We start from the raw sequence: 10637 nt of genomic DNA on the forward strand, positions 1-10637 counted from the left end.
GGACCAGCTGAGTTTCTTGAGTCTAGGCATTTGGTCACTTACAACCTGAATTACACCAATACAGCCCAGTTTTAGGCATACTGGCTTCCAGCCCCACTCAGGCTTAGACCACCTTCTGCTGCTCTCCTTTGCAGCTCCCGTGGGTGTTTCCCCAGCAGGCCTGCCTGCTCACTCTTTCCTGAAATCATCTCTGGTTGTCACAGGTGACACGCTTGTCTTACTTGGCATTGCCCTTGGTGCCCCCATCACCCATTTTCAGTGTAATGAAAAATTTTCATATATAAATAAAATTGGAATCTGAATGCTGTCTTCCAGCCATAGTGAGAATAAATTCAACAGAGATTATTCAAATTTACATTAATTATTATACAGTTCAGTTTCAACCTTAAAATTTTGAGTGTAAGTAGTTACAAGTAAGCTAGAATCTACTTAGTGTCAATGGGAATCCCAGTATGTTTACTCTGTAGGAATTGTATTGTTCATCAAATGGCTATTCTAGATGTTTACTTGATTTAAACCTATATAAGCACCATTAAGGCCATGGGCATTGATTCTGGATAAAGTTAATACTTTATAGAGTTCACTTATCTGTCTGAAATTTTAAGATTTTTTTTCCTCTCCTCATGGAACTGATAATAATCCTTCACCCTCTGGCAAAAAGATTCCAGGAAGAAGAGGAAATATTAAAAATAAAGTCTTATGCAAGATGGGGGATTTTTTACTTTTGGGAGCCTATGGTACCATTCATTTACACCAGCTTAGTATTGGTTCAAATTTGTGTGGCTCTGGATTAATCACCTACAGTTACTGGGACCTAGGCAAAGCCCTGTTCTAAATTCATGACAGGGTCTGTAGAGATTACCAAAGGTAGAATGAATGAGGAGCAGTGTGAAGTCTGCTCTTGCCCCTCACTCTGTGTGCTGCTTCTCCATTTTTCAGTCTCAGTGGGCTCCTTGGAGACTCCCCATCTCAGATAGGCACTGATACAGAAGCCATCAACTTACCACTTTCTCTAAGGTGGAATGCAGAATGAACTCTTATAGAGTACAGCTTTTTTGCGATGTAAGTGCTGTTGTGTTACGCTAAGGCTGACTCAAATAAAATGTGATCATTGAGGATCTTATCACTCATCCTGTTGGGCTCAGCAGTAGGAATTTTCAAGGCAATAACATGGCCAGAGAGGTGTTTATCTCCTTCAGAAGCATTCCTGGTGACATTGTGGTCAGGCTGACAGGCAGCTATAGGTTCACATTTCCTATTAGGTTCACATTTTGTTCTAACAGATGCTGCGGGTGTAACAGATGCAGCCTAGTGTAACAAATTCAGCAAGTGTGTTCAAGCATGTTTTTTGACACCATTTTCAGAAGTGATGATATAGCCTGATTGAAACTAAAATTGTATTTTCTTCTCCAACTGTCAGAAAAACATATCCAACCATGGGGGCTTTACCCATGATTTAGGAATATAAGGTATGTATTCCTTTTCCTCCTATTCTGTAATTTTGAGGTATATTTAAAAAATGATATTTTATCTTCCTGAAGGCTAGACCAAGTAGTTCAGATATGTGCTCATTCTTTTCTATCACTTACATAGCCAAGAGTAGATTTAAATTTGAAGATTTATCCAAAACATTAAAAAATTTAGGATTAAAAAATTTGTGTGTGTGTGTGTGTGTGTGTGTGTGTGTGTGTGTACGTACAGTTGTGTGTGGGTGTGCTGCATACTGTCATAAGTCATTCTCTCCTGCCACTATATAGGATTCATGAGTCAAACTCAGGTTACTGAGCTCCCATACACAAGTCTCTACCAGCTGAGGTATCTCTCTGGCTTAGAGAGAGATGGCTTGAAATTTAAAATTTCTGTAATGACTTTGTTATATGGAGTAGCCTTCCTCTTTTCCTTCTCCCTCCATCCCTTCCTTTTTTACTCCCTCCCTTCCTGTCTTCCTTTCTTTCATCTTTTCATCCATTATTTCCTTCCTCTATTTCTGTTATTCTAACTCATGGGATTTCTTTGGGAATCTTCAAATAAAATTCTGAATATTAATTTTACCATTTTGTGTGTGTGTGTGTGTGTGTGTGTTTCCTTATATCAAGCAATCCTTTCTAAACCTTTTTTCTTATGAAAACTCAGTACACTTCAAAATGGGTAAAAAAAAAAAACAGAAATGATATCACTTATTTATCACAAATATATACAGGTAAAATAAAAACAAAGCCATTGCCCTGGGATGGTCTAACACACCCCTCTAGAATTAACCACAATTTGCGTGTATATTAATCACTTTCTTGCTTTTCTTTGTCTTACCACCCATCATACTAATGAAGCACTAGGTTTAGTTTGCTAGTTGTCCTCCAGGTTGTTTGGTTTGGGCTTGTTTTTAATGCATACAAATGGAATTACGTTAATGGATGACCTTCTAGGGCCAACATTTCAATTACATTTGTAACATTATAATGGTTTTTACTGCTATGAGATACACCACTGTATGAGCTTACCAAAAATCTATCTGTTCTGCCATTTGGGTCTGGGGTGAGGAGTGTCTCTCTGGGCATTATTCCTTCTTGTCTCTTGGTGATACTGCATACATCTTCAGTGGAGATGTGTGTGTGTGTGTAAATGTCATTTTCTAAGAATGTATCCATTTCATCCAAATTTCAGATATATAGGATATATATTTTAGGATTTCAAAGCCAGGGGTATGTATCTTTGGCATTTTTGAAAGTAGCATCTTCTTACACTCCCATCAAGGATGGGACAGTTCCTCCTTCTCTGTGTCCACACCACAATAGGTATTCTTTTTGCTCATCTGTTTATTGTCATCCCAGGATTTGAACTTCCATTCCCTTGATTGCTAATGAAGCCAAGAAAATGCAAAGAAATCTGTTGAGATTTTTATTGGAATTACATTTAATCTATAGATGATAAGGGGAGAATGTTGTAAACCAGCCCTCTAACACATTTGCTGAGCTTATCTGGTAGAGTACTTTTCATTTTCTCAGCAATGCTCATGTTTTCTGCAGATGCCTTGCAGGCTAGCATGTTGTTTATTATATTTATTCTAGATATTTTATGTTTTATGCTGTAGCAAATGCTTTTGCTTCTAGTTTGTTTGTTTGTTTGAGACAAGATCTCACAATGTAGCCTTGCCTACCACAGAACTCACTGTGTAGACCAGGCTAGTCTGAAGCTTGCAGTCTGCCTTCTTCAGCCTTCTCAGCAGTGCTGGGGTGCAGGCATGAGCCACCATGCCCTAGTCTATAAATGCTGCTTTTTTTTTTTTTTTGGTTTTTCGAGACATGGTTTCTCTGTGTAGCTTTGCACCTTTCCTGGAACTCACTTGGTAGCCCAGGCTGGCCTCGAATTCACAGAGATCCGCCTGGCTCTGCCTTGCTAGTGCTGGGATTAAAGGCTTGCACCACCACTGTCCGGCAAATGCTGCTTTTTATAAATTTCATTTTCAGGTGTGTTGCTGATATGTTTACAATGTGAATATTTTCAAATTTTACTTTTGTGCAACTGCAGTTGTTCTGTGAATTTGTTCAAATTTCCTTTGTATTTGATTATCTAATGGATAATCTTACCCATTCCTCTTCTAAATTATGATGACTAATTATTTTATTGTTGTTTATTAAGACTAGGGCTTTCACTGGCTGTGATTTCCACCATGGTGATGACAGTTTCAAAAGGGAAATCAGTTATAGGATTTTTTGAGGCCAGGTCTCATGTAAGCCAGGATGGCCTGGAATTCACTGTGCAGCCAAGAGTGGCCTATGTTTTGAGGTTGATAACTCTTTAGAAAATAATCTTTTAGCTTCAGGAAATATCTCATTACCATGCATAAGTTGAAGAAACTTGTTGTTGAGATGGCTAAGTGGGTAAAGGCTCTTGCTGCCAACTCTGATGACTTTCATTCAATCCCTTGACCCACATGATGGAAAGAGAGACCAGCCCTGGTAGCTGCTCTGTAACTTTCAATACATATTGGCCATGTGCATTTGTATGTACACGTGCACACAATAAATAGAGTTTTAAAAGAAGTGTCTCTGATTTGCCTACAAATATGCAGTAATATAAAAATTTCTTCATCTATTACTTGACTAAAATGTCTGCAGACTATTTTTAATTGAGTGTTTGGGAGTATGGTGTGCACCTGCACCCTTTTTCATGATGTAATTTCAATACATACAGCATTGCCATTTTATTTCTTTTGTTTGTTGTAGTTGTCGGTGGTGGTGTTTGAGACAGGGTCTCACTGTAGCTTTGACTGGCCTGCAATTCGTTATGTAGACCAGTGAGATCCACCTGCCTCTGCATCCTGAGTTCTGGAAATAAAGGCACACACCACCACACCCAGCCAACAATACATTTTGTAATCTGTGTTTTGTAAAGTACTGTAACAGTTTTACATTTGCTCTACAGGGCTGTGACTCACAGGTGAGCTTGTCAGAGGTCTCCTGTGGTGAAAGCACATCCTCCTGTCAATCTCTGGAGCATGGCTCCGTTCCAGAGATCCTTATTGGGCTCCTTTACAACGCCACCACTGGAAGACTGTCCGCAGAAGTCATCAAAGGCAGCCACTTCAAAAACCTGGCAGCAAACAGACCACCCAGTGAGTGAAAGAAAGATTTTTATCCTAATGCTTTCTGCATTTAGGGGAGTCGCATCATTTTAGTCTTAACCAATCACAATGAAACACTGAATCATCAGCCAATCTGTTTCATGTTTTCTGTTTCCAGTCATTTGAGAAGTAGAAAATGTGAAATTCAAAATATTAATTGTATGGTGACAGGAATTTTAAGTTTTCATAGTGTCTGAAGAATAATTTATCCCTGTTATAGCCATTATCTTTTAATGCCAGAAAAAGTTACAGGGTTTTAAAAAGTAACTACTCTTCGCAGTATTTAAGAAAAGTGTGTAGCTTTTGTTAGCTAATGGTTAATGTTGTGTTTTCTGTCTGTGTGCAGTACTCTGAACTAATGTATCTACTTCTGTATTTCCCTTCTTTTACTGTTAACACCTCATGAAGAAAGTATTTTCTCCTTCTTTGAAATTATAGGTGTTAAGGATATATATAGTTGAGTGATACAGCATGTACTTAGCATGTATAGGCCTAGGTTTTAGCACCAGCACCACACAAAAACAAAAAACAAACACACACAAAAACCATCACCCTACACAGTCAGCAGGCCCTTTCCTTCCCTGTACAAATGAAGTCAAGACAGCGCTTGCCCTAGGTGGACTGAGTGGGAGCGAAGGGCATCTGTCTGCTCTGACTGTGTTCTCTCCTCTGCCCTCTCTCCATCTACTGACGACAGGAGTAGGTTTGGGAATGCAGAGAAACTGTCCCTCCCCTACTCCAGAACTGTTGATGTCTGTGAGCCAGATCTCAATGGGGACAGAACAACTCCTCTAAATTTTTATAAATTAAACTTGTTTGTGCCCTGGACTAAAACTCTGAAAGGAAATTGTGAATGATTAATAGCTTAAATTTGTTTACAGATTTCCCACAGACATCCTTAATATACTCTAATCAGGGTGCCAGGCAGAGGGGAACTTTTTAAATGCCATAAAAATTCATTGTTCAATGCAGGTGAGACATCATAAAAAGATAATAGTTTGTGCCAAGAAATGTTGGGAAGCTTACTTCATACATCATAGAATACATCTGTCCCTAAATTGAGAAGTCTGGAGGGCAAGGCTAAGGAGATAGCTCAGCAGTGAAGAGCCCTGGTTATTCTTCCAGAGAACTCAGGTTCAATTCCCTGAAAGGTACCTTCCCTGAAAGGTAGCTCACAACCATCTATAACTCTAGTTCCAGGGAATCCCATTCATTTTTATGGCCTCTGCAGGTACCAGATACACACATGGTGCACAGACATACATGCAGGCTAAATGCCCATACACATAAAATAGTAATTAAAAATTTTAAAAGAAAAATTATGATCTCCATAGACAAATGGCCTGATCCTACAAGTCTGTTTCTTAATAGGTAAAGTTAAGTTTCTGTCTCTTAACAGGGTGATTGTGAGAATCAGATCTGACAGAGGTACATAAAAGTAGAATTAGTACCATCCACTTTCTCATTTCAAAAGGAAAACTGAGTGTGTGAAAGAACATGCTAAGAACAAGCAGGCTGGGGAGTCTGACTTGATTGTCTTCATGTAGATACACTAAGAATCTTCCCACCAAGGGCTGGAGAGAACCTGAATGAGGTTTGCAGCTGGACATGTGAGCTTGTGAGGCCATGACAACCACAGCTGTGCTTGTCTGACTACAAGACACAGACCCAAAGACAGTGTAACATTGCACCAGGAGACAGGCGTTAGTCTGTGCCTCACGCTTAAGCTGGCAGTTCAATAAATTTTGACAAATACTTAATTGGACATGTCAAAAAGTAGCAGAATGAAATGATAGTGTGATATAGAAATAGAGAGCAGAGATTCAGAGCAAAAGGAGCACAAGGCAAGGTGAGATAGTAAACATGTTAAGAATGTTGGGCACCTACAACATGGAGTCTGTCCTCGGGGCAAAAGGGTGACAGCAATTGGCATTACTTTAGAATGAGATCTTCAGCCTCAAGTTGGTTGGTGATGTTAGCTAAGAAGTCACTAGTAAGTAAATAAAGCCAACTTTTAAAATAATGATATGAAGGTAAAGCATTTATAAAAGACGTGTAAGATATTTGCAAAGCAAAATTGAAGACAATTATGTCATTATGTCCTAAACTGTAAGATTATTCCATCATTGATACTCAGGGTCTAAGTTGTGAACTGCTATAAACCAGGTAACCTCAGATCAACCCCCAACCCCCCACCCCCACCCCCACAAGAAACAGGAGCAACCCACAAGAGCAAATATTCTGACAGTTGTATTTCATTTTGCACAATTTAGTTCTTGATTATATTGGAAGTAATCAGACTATTTGAAATACTAAATATTGCATGGGTAAAACTAAAATGTAACACAATAATAGTGATCCTATAATGATTGTATTTGATCTTTTATAGCCTGATAATTTGCATGATTCTATATGTTCAATGTGCTTTAGACCAAGAAGATACCATTATAAATATGTCCCACTCTTAAAACAGTGTAATTTTTGTTTAAGATTACACAATGATGTTAAATTTTTTTCATTCCATGAAATTTATAAAACAGCCCTTTGTTCAACCCTCTACTTGAATAAGAATGCTAAAGTTTTGTGTTTTTCCACTCAAGTGCAGTTTTCCTCTTTAATTCTGACCTTTGACCCTCTTTCACCCAACGATTGACATCTGGTCATTATTTCTTTTACTGCTTTCCACCCCCTGTTGTCAGATGGACTGTTCTGTTGTCTAAAACACTTGATAGGTGGACAGGTTTATATAATCCGAGGTGAGTTCCTGTAGAGGCTAATTGGATGTTGTCTTTTCATGCAAAAACGAAATGCCCTAAAACTTGCCAGCAGTGAGACTGTCCACCATGTTGGTTTCCAAAACAATGCACATTTTTATCTGTGGTATTTTAAACAAAACTAACTTAGACTTTATCTCTGATTATGGATGGTGGTATTCAGAATATCAACAAATGAGCAAAACTTTTTAAGATAAAAGTTTTTTTATTTCTTTGTATTTTGATTTATGATAGAAATAGATCTCATGAGAACTTTGCAATTATCTTTGAAATTTTGATATGAAGTACACATGATGGATCAACATGCTGAGATCATTTGCATGAGTCTAACAGACTTGAAAAGTCTTTTAAAGAGAGACTATATCTCCTATATAAAAAGGCCTTGAAATGTTACATTTCACTTTGTACACTAAACATCATGCCAGTGTTTTTGTAATTGATGAAAATAATTAAATATCATTCTTAAAATTTTACATTAAATTATGCCTGAAAGAAACCCAATAGTATTTAACTACCCCCATACCCCCAAAAAAGCACATTAAATGTACTCTTGCATGAAACTGGAAGAAAGTTTTATTTGGTTTGCTAAACATTGACCCCTTAAAGCATTTGGCTTCATTTGGGCCCTTAAATGTTTTCAATATATATTTAAAAACCACATCCATGCAGAGATTTTTTTGACATTTCATCTTAAGCTGTTTCGGTGTCACCTTTGCATTCTTGTCTTCCTCCTTTCCTCTTCCATCTGCCTTCATTTCTATTTGTTTGTTTATTCCTACTCTCTGAAAACAGTGGAATGCTGTAGTGTTGTGGCTAATTGAGCTTGCTAAGTGTCTATTAATGCTATGATGTCCTGCTTAGTGGAGTGAAATAGGGTGGTGATGGGCAGGGGAGGTTGTGGGAGGCCAGTGAGGGGTGGGAGGGTGAAGGAAGGATTATGAGGTATACCTTTAAATTCCATTCCTAGAAATAGTGAGGCTAAGCCGTTACTACTATCCAAGTATTTCATCCAACTTAGCGTTCTCTATACTTGTTATGTATTTAATAAGCATTAACATCAAAATTGAGTTAGTTCAGTTTCCATCAAACATGGTATACACCATATCCTTATAAAGCGTGACTACCTAATGGTGGCATTTATCATAAGAAAATTGTCAGTTTATTTCAAATGATATTTGTGGTGTGTTGGTTTTCTTCCTTCAGATACATATGTTAAGTTAACACTGCTGAATTCCATGGGCCAAGAGATGTCCAAATGCAAGACATCCACCCGCAGAGGGCAGCCAAACCCGGTGTACAAGGAAACTTTTGTTTTTCAAGTGGCCTTGTTTCAACTTTCCGATGTGACTCTGATACTGTCTGTGTATAACAAGCGCAGCATGAAAAGAAAGGAGATGATAGGCTGGATTTCCTTAGGTCTGAACAGCTCTGGGGAGGAGGAGCTCCGACACTGGACTGCAATGAAGGAGTCCAAGGGACAACAAGTGTGCAGGTGGCATGCCCTGCTGGAGTCCTGAGGAAGGCAGCTGTAAACCAGCACTGCTGTTGTTTCCTGGTCGCCATCAGAAGAGCCATCCCTGGAGAGTCCTGTCAGCACCCTGCCACAGTGCTTCACCCTTGCAAAAGGAAGGACCGTCCAGTGCTGAGCTGAGGGGGGGAGGTGTCAGTAGTGCTCAGCAGTCCTCCAGAGACTGAACAACAGCTTTTGATTCAAAGTTTATTTAGTGAAAGAGCTAGGAATCTCATGGACATTGTGATTTTAAAACCAGAAATTCCATTGCAGCAGTATGTATCATCACCCACATGCTATCCACAAAGCATTATGATGGCCAGTCCTTGGGCAGATCTCAGTGATCACAGTCATATCTCAAGGTCATTCACACTGATGACAGTTTCATTGCAGATATGTTCTCTGTGCCTCAGCCTTTCTTTATAGTTCTAAACCCAAGTGCAAAATTCCCTGAAGGGAAGTGTAAGGCTGGTTTCTTTGAAGTTTATTTCTTTATTTCCTTCTTTTTTCTGATCCAAAGAGACCATGTCCCGTTGGTCCCTTATAAACTTTTCTGACTGTACTGCAGAAACTTTATGTTCAAGCCCTTTGTACACTGTGTGTTCTAGTGTAGAAAATGGTAGAGCAAAGCTCTCATTTGGAATTGCTTTCAGTGGTCAGTCTTTACAGCTGTGTGAAGTGGCAGACACTGTAGATAGCTGTTGAAAATGGAAGACATTCTAGTTAAAAGGAATTTTGACTATCTGTTCCAAGTGTCCAGTCTTCAACAGGAGTAAAGCAGATAGCACCAAAACAGAAGCTCCTGGAGTCCTCACTCACTACCATTTCTTTGTGGTTCTCAGCTTTAATCCAGTTAAGATCATTCTGGAATCCCTTGTGCTCTAGTGATTTGTGTTGTGTTTTGTGACATCTTCAGCGTGATGTCACTCTGTGCCTTTTCATGCAAGTTGACCTTGCTTACACAGCTGGGAAGCCGTATTTGCAAATTTGGACTTCAGCACTCATAGATGTGAAGGTCCTTGGCAATGCCATGTTGTTACCCCACTCTGCAGCGTGTGAGGCTGTGCACTGTGCTGGCCTACATGTGACTGAGCAGTTTCCTGTCTTGTTTTCATATTTAGAAACCATACGCCAATTGGATATAATATAAGCTATTTTCTTCTAATTTTTCTTCTTACCTAACATAAAATTCTATGCATATACTGTACTAGAGTATGTTTGTGTACATAAAATTATTTTCTTTTTGCTCTTTCTCATTTCTAGTTAAACTAGACAAAAATGTATTATTTACCAATTAGTGAAAAGCTGTATCATGGTTCCAATCCCAGCTGAGCACTCTGGACTGTTACTGTGAACTAGAACTCATCAGTACCATACTAGCAGAGCCACACACTGATTTATTAAAATGTGGCAGTATGAAAGGCCTTAAACACACACACACACACACACACACACACACACACACACACACACACACAGAGAGAGAAGACCATGAACTTCTACATTTTTAGCTTAAAAGAAGGCATCTCTATTCTTTCAAACACAGCATTTTAAGAGGAAAAAAATACAAATAGGAAATGTGGAGTTAGTTTAAAAGCAGAAATTTCAGAGCCCAGCATGGTGGCTCATCTCTATAATCCTAGCACTTGAGAGGCTGAGGCAGAAGGATTGCTGTGAGTTTGAGGCTAGCCTGGGCTATATAGTTCCAGACCATCCTGGACTACAGAGTGAA

The 10637-nt window shown here is 38.9% G+C and overlaps 1 protein-coding gene across 2 annotated transcripts in view; it reads left to right on the plus strand.

The window, feature by feature from the left end:
- Positions 1–10345, plus strand: part of Syt14 (synaptotagmin 14) — a 161439-nt gene extending 151094 nt beyond the window's left edge. For both annotated transcript variants that reach the window (XM_059280149.1, XM_059280148.1), the window contains 2 exons: positions 4423–4612; positions 8599–10345. In XM_059280149.1, the coding sequence (XP_059136132.1) occupies positions 4423–4612; positions 8599–8912 (504 nt within the window). In that variant the 3' untranslated portion in view covers positions 8913–10345. The remainder of the gene's footprint in view (positions 1–4422; positions 4613–8598) is intronic.
- The last annotated feature ends 292 nt before the right edge of the window (positions 10346–10637 follow it).

Source organism: Peromyscus eremicus, chromosome 15, assembly GCF_949786415.1.
Source record: "Peromyscus eremicus chromosome 15, PerEre_H2_v1, whole genome shotgun sequence".
NCBI lineage: Eukaryota > Metazoa > Chordata > Mammalia > Rodentia > Cricetidae > Peromyscus > Peromyscus eremicus.